Source organism: Halichoerus grypus, chromosome 3 (genome assembly GCF_964656455.1).
Source record: "Halichoerus grypus chromosome 3, mHalGry1.hap1.1, whole genome shotgun sequence".
In the NCBI taxonomy this organism is placed as follows: domain Eukaryota; kingdom Metazoa; phylum Chordata; class Mammalia; order Carnivora; family Phocidae; genus Halichoerus; species Halichoerus grypus.
Genome location: NC_135714.1, coordinates 1,170,040 through 1,193,607, shown reverse-complemented (window position 1 = coordinate 1,193,607; position 23,568 = coordinate 1,170,040). Strand labels below are relative to the sequence as shown.

The window sequence follows — 23,568 nt, the reverse complement described above, 5'->3', positions numbered from 1 at the left end:
CCGACCCTCACTCCCCCTGCCCGCGGACCCTCGGCCCCGACCCTCACTCCCCCTGCCCGCGGACCCTCGGCCCCGACCCTCACTCCCCCTGCCCGCGGACCCTCGGCCCCGACCCTCACTCCCCCTGCCCGCGGACCCTCGGCCCCGACCCTCACTCCCCCTGCCCGCGGACCCTCGGCCCCGACCCTCACTCCCCCTGCCCGCGGACCCTCGGCCCCGACCCTCACTCCCCCGGCCCGCGGACCCTCATTCCCGCCCCGGGACCCTCGTCCCCGACCCTCACTCCCCCTGCCCGCGGACCCTCGTCCCCGACCCTCACTGCCCCTGCCCGCGGACCCTCATTCCCGCCCCGGGACCCTCGTCCCCGACCCTCACTCCCCCTGCCCGCGGACCCTCGGCCCCGACCCTCACTCCCCCGGCCCGCGGACCCTCATTCCCGCCCCGGGACCCTCGTCCCCGACCCTCACTCCCCCTGCCCGCGGACCCTCGTCCCCGACCCTCACTGCCCCTGCCCGCGGACCCTCATTCCCGCCCCGGGACCCTCGTCCCCGACCCTCACTCCCCCTGCCCGCGGACCCTCGGCCCCGACCCTCACTCCCCCGGCCCGCGGACCCTCATTCCCGCCCCGGGACCCTCGTCCCCGACCCTCACTCCCCCTGCCCGCGGACCCTCGTCCCCGACCCTCACTGCCCCTGCCCGCGGACCCTCATTCCCGCCCCGGGACCCTCGTCCCCGACCCTCACTGCCCCTGCCCGCGGACCCTCATTCCCGCCCCGGGACCCTCGGCCCCGACCCTCACGCCCCCTGCCCACGGATCCTCTTTCTCTCCTCCCGGGTCAGGCCTGCCTGTCTCCGGACCGTCTGCCCCACAGGCCTCACCGTCCCCGCGCCCGGCTTGCTGGTGGGGAGGGGCTGGAGCCCACCGGCCGGGAGAGGAGGCTGGGGAGCCGCCGGAGCCGGGATCCGGGCCGGGGAGCGCGGCGGATCCGGGTTCTGTTCTGGGCATCTTACGGAATAGCCGCTTGTTCAGGGCCCCGTATTCTTTGGATTCTCTCCACGCACGAACACTTCACGTTGTTCGAATGAGTGGGTGTGTGAGATTTGTTTTCTGCTTTTTTCCATACGGCATATTGTGTCGTTTTTCGTGCGAGGTAAAGTAGCTTTTCCAGATACTGAAGCCCCGTGGTTGCTTCAACTTTGTGCCACGGCCGTTGCAGTTTTTGCGAGGACACTGCTGTCGTTTCTGCGTCGCCGCGGCGGGTGGAGCCCGTGCACAGGTGCACATTGTGGGGCTGGCCGGGCTGGGCGCGTGGGGTGCCGGCTGGATGCGGCCGCGCTGCCGCGGCTCCCGCTTAATTTTCCGTGCTGAATAGTGTTCCCTTCCCTGAGCGGGCAGCGCTTGATCCATCCTGTCCCGGGGACACAATGGGTGTGGACAGCTTTTGGCTGTTGTGAGTAATGCTGTTGCCAGCGTTATTGTGTTTGCATCAGGGTGTCAGGAAGCGCGGACTTCTCTAGGGTACGGTATCTAACTTCGGGGTTGTGGGGTCATCGCATTATGATGCGATGATCGCCTTGCTTTTCAGAGTGGTTGTTATCAGACTAAACTCCTCACCCACACTTGCCGGCTTGCTGGGTGCATAAAGGTGTTCGGTGGCTTCTCTTGTTTGTTTTTGCCCAAAGTACCTGCACCATTTTTTGAGAGAAAGAGAGCACGCACGTGAGGGAGGAGGGCAGAGGGAGAAGCAGACTCCCCTCTGAGCAGGAAGCCCCTCCTGGGGCTCAACCACAGGACCCTCAGATCAGGACCTGACCAAAACCAAGAATTGGTCCCACCCAGGTGCCCCTGGTGTAACTGACATACAGTGTTAGTTTCAGACATGCGACATAATGACACAATGTTTGCATATATTGCTTATGATCAGCACGGTAAGTCTACCATACATGCAGAATTTGGCGGGGGGGGGGGGGGGGGGGGATGAGAACTCTGAAGACTTCTCTTAGCAGCTTTCAAATATGCAGTACAGTATTAGTAAGTACAGTCACCACGTTGGGTGGTTTTGATTTGTGTTCGCCTTAATACTAACATGGTTGAGCATCCTTTCGTGTATTTATTCACTGATTTTCTTTTTTGTGAGTTACCTCTTCACATTTGTGGGTTTTTTTCCTGACAGTCTTTTTTTTTTTGCTATGTAGTTTTTTAAATTTCCATAATATATATATATATACACACACATATATACACACACATATATATAAATGTTGGCTAGCAGTTCTTTTTCAGTTATATATTTTACAGCTCTTTTCCAGTTTTAAGCCTCACGTAGGCTTTTTCACAGACTCTTCGGAGGTACAGACGCTCTCAGCTGTAACCGGGTGCCCGTGCCAGTCTTGCCTTCCTCTGTGATTGGGGCCGAGTTTGTCTTGAGGATGTGGTGGTGCCTTGCCTGGAGGGAGGGCGCTCCTGCTGTGCTGTTTGAGCAGCTCAGTTTGCCTTTCACTTTGGAGTCTTCAGTCTACCTGGAATTGACCAGTGTGTGGAGCTGGGAGTCCAATTTTGTTTTCCACATGGATGTCTAATTAGTCCAGCACCATTTATTGAAGCAGCTGTCTTTCCCTGTTGATGTGCACTGTCACTTCTGTGGGTTTGTGCCTGGGCTCTGCTCTGTTCCTTCAGGCTATTTCTATATCACTGTGCCAATAACCCACTAAGTCCTGTTACTGCCACTGTATACAAATGTCTTGCCAGCTCACCGCAGACCCTCCCACTTTATTCTTTAGCAGCATCTTTGGCTATTCTGAGTTGTTTCTACTTCTATATATATTTAATCTTCACTCCTCAGGTTACACATACATCATGTTGAGATTTTGATTAAGACTGAGTTGAGTTTATAGTGCATTCTCGGGTGAAATCATCTTAATAATATTGAATCTGAAAAATTGTGAATATGGGCATACCTCTCTATTTAGATCTCCTTTAATATTTGTTGTAAAATTTTATGATTTTCTTCATAGAGATCTTCCATCTTCTGTTAGATGTGTTATTAGACATTTCATATTTTTCATGCTGTCATAAATGGTATCTGTTAAATACATTTTTTTAGATGAGTTTGTGAATAGCTTCTGTTAAAAGCTTACCAGTTGCAATAATTTTCCTGTTGACTCTTTATTTTTCTGTGTACTTACTAATTTCTTTCCAATTACTTTTTACTACTTTTTCTTGCCTTACTGCACCCACCAGGACCCCTCCAGTACATTGTCTTTTTTCTCATCACACAATGAGAACTTTGACCGTTTTGCTGATAAATATTACGTTTCCTATTATTTTTGGTAGATAGATTTTATCTGGTTAAGGAAATTCTCTTCTGTTTCTAGATTTTTAATATATTTTTTATTTATCTTTTTTTTTAAGATTTTTTTTTTAATCCATTTGACACAGAAAGAAGCAAGGGAGCGGGGAGCGGCAGGGAGAGGGAGAAGCAGGCTCCCTGCTGAGCAAGGAGCTGGATGGGGGACTCCATCCCAGGATCCGGGGATCATGACCTAAGCCGAAGGCAGATGCTTAATGGATTCAGCCGCCCAGGCGCCCCATTAAGATTTTATTTATTTGAGAGAGAGAAAGAGAGAGAGCACATGAATTGGGGGGGAGGGGCAGAGGGAGAGGCACAAGCAGACTTCCCGCTGAGCAGTGGGGATCATGACCGGAGCTGAAAGCAGATGCTTAACCGACTGAGCACTGAGGCGCCCCTATCTTTTTTTTAAAAGATTTTATTTATTTATTTGAGAGAGAGAGCGAGAGAGATCACAGAGGGAGAGGGAGAAGCAGACTTGCTGCTGAGCAGAGAGCCGGGTGCTAGCTCAATCCCAGGACCCTGTGATCATGACCTGAGCGGAAGGCAGACACTCAACCAACTGAGCCACCCAGGTGCCCCTACTTCTAAATTTTTTTTAATTTTGTTTTTTTTTTTAAGATTTTGAGAGAGTGAGCGAGCAAGAGAGCACGAGTAGGGGGAGGAGCAGAGGAAGAGGGAAAAGTAGACTTCCCGCTGAGCAGGGAGCCCGACATGGGATATGGGGCTCGATCCGGGGGCTCCAGGATCATGATCTGAGCCGAAAGCAGACACTTAACCAACTGAGCCACCCAGGAGCTCCTAAATTTTTTTTAAAGTTGTAATCATGAATGAGTTTTCTTAAGAGTTCTATTGAGATACAATTCACATATCATACAATTCACTCATTTGAAATGTATAATTCAGTGGTTTTTAGTATATTCAGAGTTGTGTAACCATTATCCTAGTCAATTTTAGAACATTTTCATCAGCCCCAAAATAAACCCATACCTGTTAGCAGTCTCCCCCTCCACCACTACTCCCACCTTCTCCAGCCTGAGGCAACCACTAATCTGCTGTGTCTAGGGATTTATCTATTCTGGACATCTGTGTGAATGGAATCATATAATATGTGGTCCTTGTGACTGGCTTCTTTTACTTGTGTAATACTTTCGGGGCTCATTGAAGTTATAGTATGTTTCTATTTCATTCCTTTTTTATAACTGAATGATATTCCACTGTATTGATAGACCACATTTTATTCATCAATTATTTGTCAGTTGATGGACATTTGGGTTGTTTACTCTTTTTAACTCTTATGAATAATGCTGCTGTGAAAATTCATAACAAGTTTTTATAGACCTATGTTTTCAGTGTGGACATTGGATTTCAATTCTCAGGTATATGCCCAGAAGAAGAATTGCTTGGATCATATTATAACTATTTTGAGGAACTGCCATACTGTTTTCCACAGTGGCTTCAGCATGTTTACATTTTACACGAGTGATTTTTGAGTGTTCCAGTTTCTCAGACCTTCCCATCCTTTGTTATCATCAGTCTTTTTGATGTAGCCATCCTGTGGTGTGAACATGAATGGGTTTTGAGTTTTAAAAAATGGTTAATTTGTTACAATTGGCATGTAATTCACCATATTTATGGAGTAGCATTAGTTGTAAACCAGCTTTGCATCCCTGAGGTATAAACCTAATTTAGTCATTTTATTTTTATTTATTTATTAATGTTTATTTATTTATTTGAGAGAGAGTGAGCGAGAACACCATGGGCTGGAAGGGGCAGAGGGAGAGACACTTTGAAGTAGACTCTGCACAGAGTGTAGAACCCAACGTGGGGCTTGATCCCAGGACCCCAAGATCCTGACCTGAGCTGAAACTTACAGAGGCTCAACCAACTGTGCCACCCAGGTGCCCCCAATTTAGCCATTTTATATTGTTGGATTATGTTGTCCTGATATTTTGTATAGGAATTGTATATTTATGTTCATGGGGGAAATTTACCTCTAATTTTACTTTATCTTTTTTTGTTTTAAGATTTATTTATCTATTTTAGAGAGAGAGAGCATGAGCAGGAGGGGCAGACAAAGAGGGAGAAAGAATCTCAAGCAGACTCTGTGCTGAGCACAGAGCCCATTGTGGGGCTTGGTCTCATGACCCTGAGATCATAACCTGAGCCAAAACCAAGAGTAGGGTGCTTAACTGACTGCACCAGCCAGGCACCCCTCTAATTTTACTTTTTCATATTGTCTTGTCAGATTTTGGCATGAAGTTAATGCTACCCTTATAAAAGGGATTGTAATGTATCCTCTGTTTTCCTTTTCTTTGGAAAGTTTAATAATCAAATTATTTCTTCCTAAATGTTTGGTAGAACTTAGTAATAAAACCATATGGGGGACCTGGATTTTCTTTGTGGGAAGATTTTTGAGTATTGATTTTTGGTTTTATAATCTTCTTAAGTAAAGGTTAAATGTTATATATATTTTTAAAGGATTAGCCATTTCTACTTAAAGTCCAAATTTATTAGCATGACATAGTTAATATCCTTTTATCTTTTTAATATCAGAAGCATGTGCAGTGATGTTCCCTTTTTCATTTTTCTTTTTTTTTCCTCTCATTTTTCTTTTTCTTGATTCATCCGATATTTGTCAATTTTCTAAGACTTCAAAGTACCAACTTTTGGCTTTGTTGATATTCTCTGTTATGTATTGTTTTCTGTTTCACCACTTTTTTTCACTTTCATTATTTTCTTCCTTCTACTTTCTTTTTTATTTTGTTCTTTTTCTAATCTCTTAAATTGGAGATTGAGTGCGACCTCATTTTTTAGCTTTTCTCCTAAAATATATGTGTAAAGCCATAAATTTTCTTCTACTCCCAGCATTAGCTGCATCCTGCAAGTTTTGATAAATAGCGTTTTTGTTACTAAGTCACAGTATTTCCTAATTTCTATGATGATTTCTTCACTGATCCTGTGTAGTTTAGAATTGTTTCTTAGTTTCCATACATTGGAGAGGGAGAGATTATAGTTATGTTTTTGTTAGTGAATTCTAGCTGTATTGAGTACTTGTCAGAGAATACAGTCTACGTTATTTTAGTTGTTTGAAATTTAAGATTTGTTTAATGGCGAAATATATAGCCAGTTGTTGTAAACATTGTGATTGAACTTGAGAAGCATGTTTATTCTCTAGTTTTGAGATCCGCTACCCAGTATATGTTCATTAGGTCAATTTGTTTATTGTATTATATAGGTCTACTGTAGTCTTACTGATTTTTAAAAAACTATTTTATCAGAGGGGGGGTATGTTGATCTCTATTATGATATCCTTATAGTTTTATCAACTTTTGTTTTATGTATTTTGAGGCTATGTTATTAGGTATATGCAAATTTAGAACTGTTATAGTTGCCTGGTAAACTGAACCATAGATCTTTATATAGAGATTTCTGTATGTGGTAATGTTTTGTCCTTAAAGTCTTTTTTTGTCCAGCTTTAATATAGATATATCAGCTTTTTTCATTGATATATATCAATATATGTAGTTCTGGGACTTTGTCCATATTACAAGAATTTTTTATTTTCTTTTAAGTAAGCTCTATACCAAACATGGGGCTTGAACTCAGTGACCCCGAGATCAAGAGTTACGTGCTCTACCAACTGAGCCAGCCAGGCACCTCTGTATTAATAAGAAGTTATAATTAAGAACTTACTAGCTGGATTGAAAAACAATTAGGCAATTCTGGGTAGTTTACTTTTCTGAAAAGCATTTTTATTTTCTTGGGGTTAAGAAAATTTTTTCTTTTTTTAATATTTTTTATTTTTTTAGATTTTATTTATTTGACAGAGAGAGAGAGCACAGGCAGGCGGAACAGCAGGCAGGCAGAACAGCAGGCAGACGGAACAGCAGGCAGAGGGAGAGGGAGAAGCAGGCTCCCTGCTGAGCAGAGAGCCCAATGTGGGGCTCGATGCCAGGGCTCTGGGATCATGACCTGAGCTGAAGGCAGACACTTAACCGATTAAGCCACCCGGGAGCCCCTATATTTTATTTTTAAGTAATCTCTGCACCCAGTGTGGGACTCAAACTCACCACCGCAAGATTGAGAGTCACATGCTCTACCAACTGAGCCAGTGAGGTGCCCCAAGAAAATTTTCTAAAACATCTTAATTCACTTAGCTATCTTAGTTATCATTCTTAAGTTATTTAAGGGTCTGATACTTTTGGGATGTTATTCTCAAGATTAAGGTTTTCTACATAGGACCATAGATACAGGGGGACTAGATGACTGGGCTAGATGTGTTCCACACTGTATTAGGCAGAGTTCTCCAGAGAAACAGAACCCGTAGGGTGTGTCCACGTGCGCGCGTGTGTGTGTGTGTGTGTGTGTGTGCGCCCTATAAATACGTATATATGCCATATATGGGGGGTGGCTTTTATTGAAAGGAATTGGCTCACATGATTATGGAATTTAAGAAGTCCTGAGATCTGCAGCCAGCATGCTTGAGACCCAAGAGAGCTGCTGTGTAGTGCTAGTCAGAAAGCCAGCAAGCTGGAGTCCCAAGAAGAATTGAGTGTTTCGTCCAAATCTGAAGACTGGGAAAGACCAGTGTCCCAGCTCAGTCAAGCTGGAGTTGTGTCTTCAGTGGATGAATGAGGCTCACCCACATTAGGGAGGGCAATCTGCTTTACTGAGTCTACCAATTCAGATGTTAATCCCATCCAGACACACTTAGAACTTCTGTTTGAGCAGATGTCTGGTCACCCCTGGCCCAATCAAATTAACCATCATAGATAGCATTTGCTACAGCGTGTGTTTCTTAATGGAATCCTGAAACCAGTTTACTTGTTTTGTGATGTATCTGTTCCTCTCAAAAGCTAAGTAAACAACAGTTCTTAGCTAATACCTGGGAGGAGTAAGGGAGATTTGAATGATCCATTGCTTTGGTTTATTTAGTGAGGGGTACAGAATTCAGTTGAGGCTCCTGCTCTTAAGAATTTTTATCTAGTTAGGGAAGTAAGAATGATGTCTTGAAAATGTAGGCTAATGATTTTGGGAGACAATGTACATGAGGTGTTTTGCTAAACTACAAAGTGTCTTAAAAGGTAAATAGTGACTTGATGTTTTGGCTGTATTTGAAAGGGTGTTTAGGAAATAATAAATGCTGGTACTGGATAAAACCGGTGATCACTTTGGTCTAAGACGTTGACATTGGCACCAGTGGAAGTTTCGGGGAAGCAGAGGTGGCCGTGAGGTACTGTTTATTATGCAGAATTAACCAACTCATGAGATGACCAGGGGGAGTCCTAGGGATGCCGGTGCTCAGGGACTGGGGAGCTGTAGACTCCTCAGCTGGACTATCAGAAGGATAAGGCCAGCTGCAGAGTGAGCCCGAGGCGGTTTCTCCCACGGCCACGCTGCATGCCGCTGGGAGGGTGGTCGTTGTGCACCCTTTACTCGCTGCGGCTCTCATTCACCGAGAACCCACTGTCCAAAATGACGGCTCGGAAACTTTGCTGTTTGAAGTCATCTCCACGAGAATGAGATGTCCCACTTTTACTTGGAGGATCTGACACTTAGACACAGAGGAACAGCCTCACTTTCCAAGTCAGGGGCAGAGAGTCAGATAGGAATGTGTGAACGTGACACCCTCACTTCTCACCTGTGTTGTGTTCAAGGACGCTGCACCCAGGTCCACATCACGGTTCTGACACAGACCTTCTGACACGGACTCACCATGTCATTAACATTTTACCTAAACTCTGCTGCCCTGCCCCCCCGCCCCCATCCAGCACCTCTGTTGTTTCTTTTCTGCCTGTGGGGTGCAGCTCCGTCCCACAGCGAGCAGGAGCCCGCATCAGGTTGTAGGCTTCCCCCTGATGGCCTCAGACCGTCGGCCCAGGACACTGGGTCACTCTATAGTCCTGCATTTTCCTATGGCGTGTTTTGGTGGGCTTTTTGAAATTACAGGTATCTTCCGTCTGTTCTAGAAAATCTCAGCAGTTATCCCTTCACATGATTGCCTCTGCCTCAGTTTCTCTCCCGTGTTGTCTGCTTCTCCAGGGAGGTGCGTATGGGATTTCCCTCTGTCTCCTGAGCCGAATGCCTCCCTTCTGTAGTTTCTAGTGGTTTCCTTTCTTTCTTACGGTCTGGATCGTGTCTAGCTTACCACCCCGTCCCTTCCTTCGTCTGTGGTTAAACTGTTTACTGACTCCTCCTTCCTTCCTACAGAGCCTGTGCTGTGGCACTTACTTTTACCCCCACACCCTGCTCCCACATTTCCGCAGGCACCAACCGTTCTATTCTCGTTATTTATTTTAAAGATTTTATTTATTTATTTGAGAGAGAGCGTGCGTGCACAGGCGGGGGAGGGGACAGAGAGTGGGGGCAGAGGGAGAGGGAAAAGCAGGCTCCCTGCTGAGCAGGAGCCCGGGATCATGACCTGAGCCATCTGAGCCGAAGGCAGACACTTCACTGAGCCACCCAGGCACCGCAGTTCTGTTCTATTTAATATGTGTCTTTTTGTATGTGTCCTTTAAAAGTGCGTGTATTGCTTTTAGGTGTAATTGACCTAAACTGCCTGTATTTAATGCGCGTAATGTGACCTCTGCACACTGGTAAACTAGCACGGAGGAAATAACAGATGGATCCCAGTCTGGGTCTCCTGTCCCTCTCCCGGGCAACTGCTTTCTGTCACTATAGATTAGCTTGCATTTCCTAGAATATTATTTACATGGAATCATACAGAGTGATGTTTTTGGTCTGGCTTCTTTCACTTAACATCATAATTTTAAGATTAACCCATGTGTCCATGTATACTAATAGCTCGTAACTTTTTTTTAAGTTTTTTTTTTAAGATTTTTATTTATTGGGGCGCCTGGGTGGCTCAGTTGGTTAAGTGGCTGCCTTCGGCTCAGGTCATGATCACAGAATCCTGGGATTGAGCCCCACCTCCGACTCTCTGCTCAGCAGGGGGCCTGCTTCTCCCTCTCCCTCTGTCTGCTGCTCTGCCTACTTATGCTATTTCTGTTAAATAAATAAATAAAAATCTTAAAAAAAAAAAGATTTTTATTTATTTATTGATCAGAGAGAGAGAACAAACACAAGCAGGGGGAGAGGCAGAGAGAGAAGTAGACTCCCTGCCGAGCGGGGAGCCCGATAAGGGTACTCGATCCCAGGACCCTGTGATCATGACCTGAGCCAAAGGTAGCCACTTACCTGGCTGAGCCACCCAGGTGCCCTAGCTCTTAACTTTTTTTTTTCAAGTTTATTTAAATAATCTCTACATTCAGCCTGGGCTCAGACTCATGACCCTGAGATCAAGAGCTGCATGCTCTGACGGAGCCAGCCAGGCGCCCCCTATAGTTCTTAACTCTGACTGCTGAGTAGGCTGCCTCCGTATGGACACGCTCCAGAAACGGGTATCTCCTTGTGTGGACTGTCATTCTCCAGGGGAAGCACACAGGAGGTGGGTAGCTAGGTGCTAGGTGTGTGTTTCACTTCCCCCCCCCCTTTTTTTTTAAAGATTTATTTATTTGAGAGAGAGCACTTGGGGAGGGGAAGAGAGAGAATCTCCGGCAGACTCCCTGCTGAGCTCAGAGCTTGCCTCGGGCCTGGATCTCATGACCCTGAGATCTGGACCTGAGCCGCAACCAAGAGATGCTTAACCGACTGCGTCCCCCAGGCGCCCCTCTGTATTTCACTTCTAAAGAAACTGGCAGGCTGCCCTCCAAGGTGGCCGTCTCGTGTTACCTTCCCTCTGGCAGTGGCCGGGGCTCCAGCTGCCGGGCTCTCCGTTTGGTAGTGTCCTTGTCCTCTCAGGCATGCTCCTAGGGCTCAGTGTTTCCATAGTCACTAGTGACGCCGAGCATCTTCTCTCGTCAGTCTCGTATCGCAAATCTTCTTTGATAAAGAACCTGTTCACATCCTTCAGGGCATATTATTTTTAGTTGATGTAAATTATATTGTCTTATGTACTTCAGTCAGAGTGTTTAAACAAAACATTATTTTTAAGATTCACTCGTGTTGCTCTTCATCTAATCCCGGGGTTGGCAAACTGGCTGTGACGTGTTCGTAAGGCCCGTGAGCTAAGAACGTTGGCATGTTAGTGAAGGGATCGTTCCAAGCTGTGTCACTCCTTTTTTTTTTTGACGTGGCCCACAAGCCCTAAATAGGCACTGTCAGGCCCTCCACAGAAAGACGGGCAGACTCCGGGCCTGCTCTGCTGTGCCCCATGCTTGGCGTCCCTGTGCACGTCTCCTCCTCCTCCTGCCTCCAGCCCGGCTATGACAAGCTGTGCCACAGCATAGAGCTTCTGACCCAGGGGTCACTGTGAAGGTTTCTTTGGAATCTATGCTCAGGGGTGGAAGTGTTGGGTCATAGAACACATCTGCTTAAGTGGTGACACTGTACCATCCACACTCCCACCTGCAATGCCTGATGGCACTTGTGTCCCCCCACCCTTCCCCCTCGGGTTTGTCCACTTTTCTGTTTTTGTGGATCAGATGGTTGGAAAGTGCTACCTTGTGTTCATTTGAGGCGGCTATTCCTGTGTTCACTGCCTTCTCAAATTTCTGCCTTATTCATTGCCTGTGAATAGCATCTGCCTTGGGGGCGCCTGGGTGGCTCAGTCGGTGAAGCGTCTGCCTTCGGCTCAGGTCATGATCCCAGGGTCCTGGGATGGAGCCCCGCATCGGGCTCCCTGCTCGGTGGGGAGCCTGCTTCTCCCTCTGCCTCTGCCCCTGCTTGTGTTCCCTCTCTCTCTGACAAATAAATAAATAAAATCTTAAAAGGAATAGCATCTGCCTTTGTTTCTATTGGGGTTGCTGTCTTGTTGATTTGCAGGGACTGTATATACTTTAGATCGTAAACACTGCTGGTTTTGAACATTACAGATGGCATCTGCCATTCTGTTACCTGTCTGTGAACCTTTTCATTTGCCCTTCACGGAACAGAAATCTTTCATTTTAATACACAGTAATAAATTTTTTGGTTTATGGTTTGTGCTTTTTTTTAAGAAACCGTTATATGTGCCTCTCTCATTTCTCTTCACTTTGTAGTCCTTCCATTCACTAATGGGTCTTTAATGCTGTGAGATTGGAAGCCAGTTTTATTTTCCTCTGAGTCCCGGATCTGTCTCCAACCATGCATTTAGATGCAGGCCAGCTTTCTTTCTCATGGATTTGTGTGTGTGTGTGAGAGAGAGAGAGAGAGAGGGAGAGCCTGTGAGCACACGCACGCGTGAGGGCATGCGACGTCCCAGTGGCCCATGCCAGGTTGCCCTCCTACAAGAACTGGAAGCTTCTTATTCAAGCATCTGTCTCCCCCAGAAACCCAGTGAAAGCCTACCATGAGAACATGGCTGAAGGTAGGATTCTTGGTGAAGATTTAGTGGGGTTTTTTTTTTGTGTGTTTGTTTGTTTGTTTTAGATTTTATTTATTTGACAGAGAGATACACAGCAAGAGAGGGAACACAAGCAGGGGGAGTGGGAGAGGGAGAAGCAGGCTTCCCGCGGAGCTGGGAGCCCAAAATGAGGCTCGATCCCAGGACCCCGGGATCACGACCTGAGCCGAAGGCAGACGCTTAACGACTGAGCCACCCAGGCGCCCCAGAACACTAGGCTTTCATGAACACAAGTGGATTCTCTGTTTATCTTGTGCTCACTTGTGAGCGTCTTGAGACCAGGTCTTATGTCTTGCTTGTGTCTGTGTTCCTAACATACCCCACCTTTTGTGGCTCTCGGGAGAGACTCGGGGTCTGTAGAATGGGTAGGTCATTAGGGGGGTCTGGTTCATGGTAAACCTCATCTTGTGAGGCTTCTGTATCAGTGGTGCGCGTGTGGGGGCCTCATTCTTTCCCCTGCCCCGTAGGATACACTGTAGCTGGTTGGTCTCCATGCTCGTCTCTTTGAGGAACCGCCAGCCCGGCTCCCAGTGCCATGTGCCCAGCAGTGTGTCCAGAGGGCTCCAGTCTCTCTGCCCCTTTGCCAGCATTGACCGTCGCCCATGTTTCTGATGCTCGTCTCCGGGTGTGTGAGGTGTGCCGGCCCGTGGGGCCCACATCACCTTTGCGGCCTCTCCCCTCCCTGCATTGTCCTCTGCGAGTATGGGCGCTCAGGACTTTGCTCACATACACAGTCTGTGTTTCTTGTTCCCAGTGCTTTGGGGGTGATCGTTGACGGTGGAACCTGCCATCTTACTGAGCCACTGAAGACACATTTAGATAGGAGTAATTTTTTTATATATAATTTTAGTTTGCCTGAGACCTGTTTTTATCCTTAACTCTTTGTAGTAAGAGACAAGCAAAATTGTTTAAATTTTCATTTTGTGCCTTTTTGTTTTTAATGTAGGACAGAGCTTATAGCTTAGCTAAAGGAAAGGGGGAAGGTGGTGGGTGGGGCCATTCTTCTGTAACAATAAAACGCCCCCCACCACAGATGTTAAAAAATAAATGTTTACAGTTTTTGCCATGAAAAGAACATACTTCTGCATCTTTCAAGAGATGGCCTTTAGAACCTGTCAGCTGGTGCCCGGTCCTGTGTGTGGCCGATAGGGGGCGCCCAGTGTCCGAATCGAACACCTTGGAGCTTTGAGGTCGGGGCAGGGGTGCCTCTCCCCTGGTGGGTGGGACCCGACATGCACTTGGGTGTGGTGACTCCGTCAGGCCAGGAGTGACGAATCTCACAACTGAGGAATGGAAAGGAGCTCCGTCTGGGCCTCCCCGGGCTCTGGCCTGTTCGGAGCGGCGGCGTGACAGGGCCGGGGGGTCACGCAGCAGGAGCTCTGCGCCGCCTTCTGCCCCTTCCCCAGCCCTCTGTTCTGCTGCGCGTGGCCAGGCCGCCTCTGTCAGTGCTCCCAGGACCGTGGGCCGGCCTCCCCATCCCGGAGGTGCCCCCTCCGCAGGTTTCCTAAGCAGGGGTGTTGGCAGCCTGCCGTAGGTTCTGGGTAGCGTGCACTCAAAGGCAGTGCCCGTCTTTGGACAGCCTTCCCGTCTGCTGTTGCGTGGGCACACGAGGGGCCTGGGTGCCGCTGGGAGCCATCTCGGAGGCTGTGGGGAGATGCGGCCCCCAGGGGAGGGTGGGCGGGCAACAGGCCCAGGTGGGGGCATCAGTGTGAGTGGGCGTCGCAAGCCGGCAGAGGCTGTGGCAGCCCGGGGAAGCGGGATGGCCGTGGGTGGGGGGCACAGAGGGAGGAGAGCCCGCAGGTTCCCGAGAGGACGGGGCCGGGCTGGAGGCAGTTGCTGTAGAGGTGGGATGCTTTCGTGTGCCCCGCAGAAGCTACAGCGGGATGCGGAGGGGGCTCCCCTCTGTTTATTTTTTTTAATTTTTTTTAATTTTTTTTTTTTAAAGATTTTATTTATTTATTTGAGAGAGAGAATGAGACAGAGAGAGAGAGCATGAGAGGGGGGAGGGTCAGAGGGAGAAGCAGGCTTCCCGCTGAGCAGGGAGCCCGATGTGGGGCTCGATCCCGGGACTCCAGGATCATGACCTGAGCCGAAGGCAGACGCTCAACCAACTGAGCCACCCAGGCGCCCCTCCCCTCTGTTTAAAAACAAAGGTGCAGGGACGCTGGCTTCTGCCCAACTCCGTCCTCCCGTCCGGAGCAAGGCGGGGCGCGTGTCAGAGTGGGGGGGGGGCGTTCCCGGGAGGGGCGGGCAGGGGGTGCGTCTCTTGGGGGCCCCCGCTCAGGACTACTGTCTCTCCTTTCTCGGCAGATGAAGGGCGCCCTGGCGGAGATTATCCAGCTGGCCACCCTGGACTCGGACCCCTGGGTTCTCATGGTAGCTGACATCCTGAAGTCCTTTCCCGACACAGGCTCGCTTAACCTTGACCTCGAAGAGCAGAATCCCAACGTTCAAGATATTTTAGGAGAACTTAGAGAAAAGGGTATTTGTGTGTGTGTTTTATGCTGGGAGGAGGGAAACAGGTCTTCCTTTCAACCTCTTTTCTGGAGTGAATTTGGCGTCTAGAGCGTGGCATTTTGTGCTGCGCGCTGTGTACCCAGCCCGCCCCTGCCGCCCCGGACGCTGCCCCCCAGCTTCTAGCTGCACAGAGTCTTTGAGAAACAAGCTTGGGACAGGCCGCTGCTCACCGCGCTTGCTGTATCTGAGATTTATTACTGTTTTCGCGTTCACGTGCACGCTCTCCCTGCTCAGCTCATTGAGGCCATGGGTTCTGCCCCTTCAGGTTGCAACTTCAGAGCCTAGAACATTCCTTGGCACAGAGTAGGTGCTCAGAAATGTGTCTTGAAAATATCACCAGTTCAGTTGTTTTGAAAGTGAGCTGAAAACCATTTAGGAAATATTCTCAAACGGTCAGAAGGAACACAGAGGAGGAGGCAGGCTGCTCCTCCCCAGGTTCCTCTCCTCGTTTGGAGAACTGGATCTGGCGTGCCCCTTAGAGACGGAGCCCCTGCTGCCGCAGGCCGAGTGGCTGGACCGTCATCCCCGGCAGGTGGCCCCTGACGAGGGGACCACCCCGTCACACTGTCAGTTTTCACTGGACCTCTGATGGCTGCGGGAGCACCGGGAAGTAGACCCAAGACGTCTCTGTCCTGGTGCTTAGCTTGACAAGGGTCCACGTGAGGTCCATGCCCACCTGGGTGACATCTCTTGGGTGGGAAGGGCCTGCTCTGTCTTCAGTTGCAGGTGGGCTCCTTGGCCCCTGGGGGGCCTGGTCCTAGAGGGGCTGGCATGGGGGAGGGGTACATAGGAAGAGTAGGGGCTGGCTTTGAGCTCCTTCCCCCAGGGTTTCTCCTGAGCTCGGACTCCTGGGTGAACACCCAGAGCCAGATAGCTGCCTGGGTGCTGCTTCTGAGGGCCAGGATTCAGCAGGGGCCGGGAGCGACCACAGGCTGTCACCACCACAGACTTTCCCTTCCTACTGCTGGGGGCGTGTCTCAGCATTTCTGATGCCCTTGGGATGCTTCCAGCACCTTCCAAAAATGGTTGTATTGACGTTCGTCTGGGGTGCCAGGCTGAGCGCAGGCAAGCCCAGGATGTAGCGGCTGGGCCACCCATCTGACCAGCAGCCGCGCTGGCGGCCTTGACTGTCGGGTGATGGTGGAGAGGAGCCTCTGGGGAGGCCATGCACTTGTTTTCTGTGTTGAAAACAAAGCGGAAGGTCCAGGACCATAAATAGGAGACTGCATTTTGGTTCACGTGTTCACGTGAGCTGTGCTAGCTGTGGCCGGGTGAGGGGGACGCAGCTCCTAACGTGTCGTGTTGGTTCTCGAATGAGCAGTGAACGAGTGTGAAGCATCCGCCATGCTGCCCCTGGAGTGCCAGTACTTGAATAAAAACGCCCTGACGACCCTCGCCGGACCCCTCACTCCCCCAGTGAAACACTTTCAGTTAAAAAGGAAACCGAAGAGCGCTACGCTGAGGGCAGAGCTCCTGCAGAAATGTGAGTGCCCCCCCCCCCCCCCCCCCCCGGCCTCGGAGGCCCAGCAGCGCTAGGGACTCCACAGCTCAGATCGCGCTTCTGTCTTCCTCCGTGGTGGTGATTTCTAGAGTTCCTTTAGATCTTAAGAAACTTCGTTCAAGACAGTGGCTACATAAAGTTTTGGGTTGTTTTCTTTTTTTAGAAATTTATTACTGCTATGCTAAACTGTGTTCTGAAGTCTGCTTTAGAACAGAATTTTTAGGTTAAAGTGTCTGTAATCTTTGTTACAAAAATGAAATCTACAAACCGAGTCACCTGGGCAGTGAGAAAGGCGGCCTCTGAGGGCTTTCTGAAAGGCTGGGCCTTCACTCTTGTAATTTTGTGTTTTTCTGGAGTAGCAGATGATGTCCCTTTGACCTTAAAGATGTTTGGCCATTTTATTTAATGTTTTCTCAAATAGTGGCGTATCAAATGCGTGTGGAAGATATTTGCCAGATAAAAAGGCAAGGAAATGGAGTCCTTCAACCAAATGGCAAAACTCAGATTTCAGTTAGCTTTTATTTTGAACGGCCATGGACTTGGTATGAACCATGTACATAAATGCCCTGATTGCCAAGAACCTGGCGTCCTGGGTCCAGGGCTGCTCTGTGGCTTCACGGAGCCAGCAGGACGGGGCGCAGGCTCAGGCCCCGATGCCCCCCCCCCGCCTGGCGGTCCACCTTCCCCTTCTCCCGTCCCCACCGAGCCATCTCAGGAAATTCTCGTTTCCTTCCTCGTATGTATGCATCTGTGAGGAGAAACAGCATACCTTGCCCGGTGACCGCCGGTGAGGATGCTCCACCGGGCCCGTGGGGCCTCCCTCCGGCCCACCGGCGAGACAGAAAGCCCCTTTTGGGGCGTCTGGAGTGCGGTTCTTTCTGCCCCCTGGCTCTGCTTCCTTGAGAGTAGGGTTTGCTAAGCAGAGAACAGGACGTTGGAAGCGGGGCTGGGCTCCTCGGGAACGCGTGATGCTTATTTAGGAAAAGAGGGCCCTGTGTCTATACCAGCGCGTACAGATCTGGCTTCTTCGGGAGCAGATTCAGTGAGGCGTCGCGCCCCTGCGGTGACGGGCGCGGGGCTCACCTGACGCAACCCTCTTACAGCCACCGAGACGGCCCAGCAGCTGAAGAGGAGCGCGGGGGTGCCCTTCCACGCCAAGGGCCGGGGGCTGCTCCGGAAGATGGACACCACAAGTAAGGCGCGCGCTCCGGGGCAGGCCCAGGTCTGAGCTGTCCCTGGCCTGTCGGAGCCTGGGGCTCGGCCTGAATCCCGGTCCTTCCTTGTTAGCAGCGTCGTTTAAGTGTTGAGATCTGCGCGGGCCACAGGCCCCGAAGGCGCCTTGTGTGCTGGTGAAGGGAACACGTGAAATGAGGAGAGAGCCCAGGGTTGAGTTCAGGTTTTCCACTTGCAGAAGGACCTGGAAGTTCATGTGTGAACACGCTAAGAGGAGCCTGACCAGAATTTGAGGGAAACGCTGGTTTGCCCGCCTCTCTGTGTCGCGAGCACAGGCGGGTGTGGGTCGGTGTGGGTCGCTGCCGGACCTGCTCTGTGGGGGGACGGAGGGGGCGCCCCCGCAGATGGAGGTGGTGGCCCCAGGTCGTGTTGTCAGGCCGCACCTCCCGCCTCCCTCAGGGTTGGAAACAGCCCTGCACACAAACAGAACAGACGCTGTGACGAGAAAGCCCGGTTGCCCTGGGCCTTGTCCCCAGAAGGCACTGGACAGAAAACCCAAAGGGCAAGAGGGCAGAACGGCCATTCTCCCGCGTCCCGGGGCCCAGGGCCGACCGAACAGCAGGGAAGCTGGGTCACCTGAGATGCACGCACCTGTTGGAGCCCAGAGGGAAGCCTTGGCGGGGGAGGTCCCGTTCTGTAGGGCCTGGCCCAGCGAGGTCCTGAGGGCAGCGGCGTGGTCACTGTGCCCTTGACACAGCGTCCAGTTCAAGGTCCAGCGTGCTTCCCCGGTCCTGCCGGCGGCGCCCGCATCACAGTGTGAGATGGGAGCGTGGCTCTGTGTTCGAGCGCTGAGATGGGGGCCTGGAGGCGGCGGGGGGGAGGCGCCAGATGCCCGGGGACGGGGGCGGGCCCTGTTCGGGAGGCACCGTCCCTGTGTGCCAGGCGAGTCCGTTTCGACAGACTGGGGACCAGACTCGGTGGCGGGGGGGGATTCTGTCTGCAGGGCGTTTGGGCACCTAGCCGTGGATGGACCTGATCACCGGGAGGTGCGAGAAGGAAGCCAGGCTGAGTCCCGGGGTGGTGGGTGGGTGTGGGCGTGGCAGCTTTGTTTTTTGGTGTTTTTGGCAAAAATGTCATAGATCGGCTGTGATGTCATCACTACCCATGACCTCGCTCTTTGACTTGACGCCTGAGTGCTGGGCTCCCTGGAGAGGTGGCCCCTCACCCCCTAAGGCCCGGGGTCACCGGTGCCCTGGTGACATCACTTGCAGCACCTCAGAGACCCAGCCAGTCCGTGGGAATCGGGGTCATGCCTGCTGAGCATCTGACGGGCTCGCGGGGGGCGGGGGGGGCCCTGGGCCTCGCTCCCGTCCAGGGGGCTGGCGGAGCGGCCTCTGCTTCTTGTGGAACAGTGTGGAAGTGGCAGGGGACAAGCCACTCCCCAGAGTCCTGCTGTGCGGGGCAGCCCCGTCCCAGGCGGCCACCGACGGGCGCTGTCCTCTCCGCAGCCCCGCTCAAAGGCATCCCGAAGCAGGCGCCCTTCCGAAGTCCCACGGCCCCCAGTGTCTTCAGCCCTGCCGGGAACCGGACCCCCATCCCGCCTTCGAGGACGCCGCTGCGGAAGGAGAGGGGAGTGAAGGTGGGCACTTCCCCGCTGGCGTCCGCGGCCCCGGCAGCGCGGCCCGGCGCCCCTCCCACGGCGGTCACGGGCGGGCCTCTGTCTGTTTCGGCAGCTGCTCGACATCTCCGAGCTGGACATGGTGGGCGCCGGCCGGGAGGCGAAGAGGAGGAGGAAGACGCTGGGTATGTACGCGGGGCTCCCTGCAGGCTCGTGCGGCTCGGGCCCGCGCCCCCGACCGCTCCCTCTTCTGTGTCTCGCGCCGCCGGCGGCCTTCGTGTCGGGACCAGATGGTCCTTAACGGGGGAGCCGCGATCACACGTGGCAGACCTTTGCCGAAACGAGCTCCCCGCGCGCTCTGCCCGGAGACTGGGTTTGAAGCGCGCGCTCGGCGAGGCGTTGCGGGCCGCTGGCTGGGGCTGCGCGGCTGGCGGGGCCCCTCCTGCACCCCGGGGACCCGCACGTGGGCTGCCGCGCTGGTGGGGGCACCGGCGAGGACTCTGCTTTGTCGGCAGATGCGGAGGTGGTGGAAAAGCCGGCCAAGGAGGAGACCGTCGTGGAGAACGCCACCCCGGATTACGCGGCTGGCCTGGTGTCCACACAGGTGGGGCTGCGTCCCCGATGGCCCGTCTGCCTCCCGGCCCCTCACGCGCCGTCATGCGCGCTCCCTCTCGTCCCGGGGGTAGCCACACAACGTGCCCTGTGGGTGGCGGCGCCGGCCGGAGGCCCTGACGGGGGGCATCGCGTGTGCTCTCTGGGGGGCTCCTTGGCGAGTCTCCTCACTGCTGTGCCTCGGTTTCCCCTCTGTCCGGTGGAGGTGGCAGTGCTGGCCTTGCGGGTGGGAGGGAGGGGGAGAGGGCGCGCGCTGGCCGTCGGCCCGTCACTGGGGAGGTCAGCGGCCACACGGCCTGCTGCTTGGGAGTCTGGTCCCCGCGGGCCGTGCGCGTGCCGCGCGTGGGTTCAAGGCCACGGGCGAGGGCTGGAGGGAGGCCCCGGGGCCACGGCTGTTTCTGGGCAGTGGCTTAGCTTCTTCCTGTCGCGGGGCTGTTCCCTTATTTCCTGCAACGAGGGAGTCTTCCCGTCGTCGCTTGCTTTGTGGTAAGAGGACACCTCGAACCACCTCCTCCTCTCCTGAGCGGCGGCTGCTTTGGGAAGCTCCCGAGGAGCGCGGAGCCCGCTGTCCTGCCGCAGGGTTGGGGACGGAGGTTCACGCCGGAGCCGGCCCGCCCCCCCGCCTCCAGGAGGGACCGTAAACTCTGTGTTCCAGAAACTCGGGTCCTTGAACAGCGAGCCGGCCCTGCCCTCCACGAGCTACCTGCCTGCCACCCCCAGCGCGGTCCCGGCCTCGTCCTACGTCCCCAGCTCCGAGAGCCCGGCAGGTGAGCTCCCTGCCCGCCCGCTGGGGATGGGGCGAAGCGGCATCTGCCTCGGACTCGCTGCCACGGGGCTGCCGTGTCCTCCTTCCTGAGCCGTCGCTGCTGCTGACCTGCTGGCACGAGTTTCCAGGAACGAACCCAAAGTTTTCACCTGCTCTGCCTTTTCTGGGAGCAAACAGGCAGCGGCCCCTTTGCATCGTGCGGTGGGAGCACGTTCTGCTGGGGGCGGGGGTGGCCTGGCTGACCGTGCCTCGGGGCTCAGGGGTCCCCTCACGGTCCCGGCCTCTCTGAAGAAGAGGAGGACCCAGGGTAATGGCCTCGCCTCTGGGGCTCTCACTCCACTGGGCTTGGCTTTGCCCACCAGGGCTTGGTCCCGGCAGCGCAAGTGGCCAGAGAAGGGCCGCGGGGGCCAGCGGCCTCCCTGTCTTACCAGGGCCGTGGGTGGGGGCGAGGGCCCCGGGCCTCGCAGCTCATCTGCGGGCCTGGGGCAGCCGGAGACCTTTGGCTCCAAGGTGGGGGTCTCTGTCCCCCGCCGTGGGGACCCGGAGCCGAGGTCTCAGGGTGAGCAGGGTCGAGTGGTCGGGGCCTGGGAGGTGGGGCAGAGCCTGCCCACTTTCCCGAGCGGGGCGGTGGGGGCGGGGGTCCCCGGGCCCGGCCGGCCCCCTCACCAGATCTTGCTGTGCTCACAGCACCGTCTTCTCGGGAAGCCGGCCTGCAGGCCAGCCGGCCGCCCGAGGAGCCCAGTGCCCCCAGCCCCGCGCTGCCGGCGCAGTTCAAGCAGAGGGCCCCCATGTACAACAGCGGCCCGAGCCCGGCCGCATCTGCGCCTTCGACGCCCACCTCCCCGCTGACGCCCACCACGCCTCCAGCCGTCACCCCGGCCGCCCAGACACCTCCGGTGGCCATGGTCACCCCACAGACCCAGCCCCCTGCCCAGCAGCAGCCCAAGAAGAACCTGTCGCTCACGGTAGGTGTGCCTTAGGTGACAGGCGACAGCCAGCAGGAAGGGCGTGCGGCCTCAGCCACCCACACCTGCAGAGCGCCTGGCAGGGGCCTCCAGGTGGACACGGGCGGGGCGCTGGCTGGGCCTGGGTACCCACACCCCCCCTCCCCACGCCTGCAGAGGGAGCAGATGTTCGCCGCGCAGGAGATGTTCAAGACGGCCAACAAAGTCACGCGGCCCGAGAAGGCCCTCATCCTGGGCTTCATGGCCGGCTCCCGAGGTGGGTGTGCGCGGCCGGCCCCGAGGGGGTGGGGGGTGAGGGCCCCCCCGCAGGGTGGGGGAAACGGGCTCCCCGCCACCCCCCCCAGTGCCCCGCCCAGCAGCCCCTGCCCTCCACAGAGAACCCGTGCCAGGAGCAGGGCGACGTGATCCAGATCAAGCTCAGCGAGCACACGGAGGACCTGCCCAAGTCGGACGGCCAGGGCAGCACCACCATGCTGGTGGACACCGTGTTCGAGATGAACTATGCCACGGGCCAGTGGACGCGCTTCAAGAAGTACAAGCCCATGGCCAATGTGTCCTAGGGGCCCCCCGCCCCCGCCCGCCTTCACTGCGGGGCTGAGGGACGACCTGTGACCGGCCCATGACTGCTGCCGAGCCCCAGCCCACGGAAGCTTTTAGGTTCATTTCTCGGGGGTGTTCTGGACTTATTTTTTAAATTTTAATATGGGTTACCTTTTGTGTGATTTCAGATACTTTTTTGGATTCAATATTGCATTTTTGAATGTTAAAGTTAACCAAAAAAGTTATAACTTCCTAATTTTAGCGACAGCTCTGCCTGTTAGACTTTTATCTTTTTTTTATTTTTTCTTAAATTCCACTGACCGTGAGGGAGGGCTCTTCCTTGCTAGTGCGCCGCTCTTCCCGTCCCACGAGGTTGAGGGGACCAAAGTGAGGCCCAGCACAGTTGAGAACGGGGTGGGGACGGCCTGCCACGTGCCCCGGAGCGGGAGACGCCGGGCCGCACACGCCACGCGCAGGTTTTGTATTTGTCTTTTGTACGGTTGTGAGCATTGAGACCAGTCTTCTGGTGCCTGTTTTCATTGTACAAACGATCCGAGTAATTAAAGTATAGCTTTTCTAAAGAAAGCTCCGGAGCTGTGTTTCGGGCCAGCCTGGCCTCTCTGCTCCAGGGCCACAAAGCCCTCTCGGGGTGGGGGGCGGGTGGGGGCCGCAGGACGGTCACCCCCCGCGGACACGGCCAGAGGCTCTCTATCGGAGAAGACAGAGGACCTGGAGCTGAGCGAGCGCCAGCTGAGAAGTCGGCAGCTCCTCTCCTGACCGTTTCTCCTTTAATGGGGATTTTTGGTAATCAAATTATTTACCCCAAGAAGGGGGTGGGCATTTTTCTAGAAGGAGAGCCCCACTTACTGTGTCTGGTATTGGCTGAACCTCCCGAGGCCCCGTCAGCCTCTCCCTGGCAAGTCACGAGCGGGACGGGGGCATGTCAGGGCTGTGCCAGGTGCCAAAGGAACTGGAAAAGTGGGAAAAAGTCCCAAACTTCAAAATGCAATCCCATATAAAATAAGAAAAAAAGCCTTTAAAAAAATTTTAATACAAAAATACTCATATACAGTTTTCCAAACACAACGTCCCACTTTAAATGCTATTTTCCCCTGACTGGAAGTTCTCACGTCTACAGTTC

At 53.2% G+C, this 23,568-nt stretch overlaps 1 protein-coding gene across 2 annotated transcripts in view; it reads left to right on the top strand.

Annotated features, from left to right (window-relative positions):
- NELFA (negative elongation factor complex member A) overlaps positions 1-23,568 on the top strand; it is a 39,309-nt gene that overhangs the window by 588 nt on the left and 15,153 nt on the right. The window contains exons 2-11 of one of the 2 annotated variants that reach the window (XR_013446230.1): positions 15,046-15,217; positions 16,574-16,735; positions 17,857-17,946; positions 19,435-19,565; positions 19,660-19,729; positions 20,060-20,148; positions 20,812-20,923; positions 21,610-21,887; positions 22,044-22,143; positions 22,263-22,544. Coding sequence is in view for 1 of the 2 variants with exons in the window: in XM_036070146.2 (XP_035926039.1) it covers positions 15,046-15,217; positions 16,574-16,735; positions 17,857-17,946; positions 19,435-19,565; positions 19,660-19,729; positions 20,060-20,148; positions 20,812-20,923; positions 21,610-21,887; positions 22,044-22,143; positions 22,263-22,447 (1,389 nt within the window). In the remaining variant the exon portion in view is untranslated. Of the gene's footprint in view, positions 1-15,045; positions 15,218-16,573; positions 16,736-17,856; positions 17,947-19,434; positions 19,566-19,659; positions 19,730-20,059; positions 20,149-20,811; positions 20,924-21,609; positions 21,888-22,043; positions 22,144-22,262; positions 23,013-23,568 lie in introns of those variants that run through there. The other variant, XM_036070146.2, reaches the window with a different exon arrangement.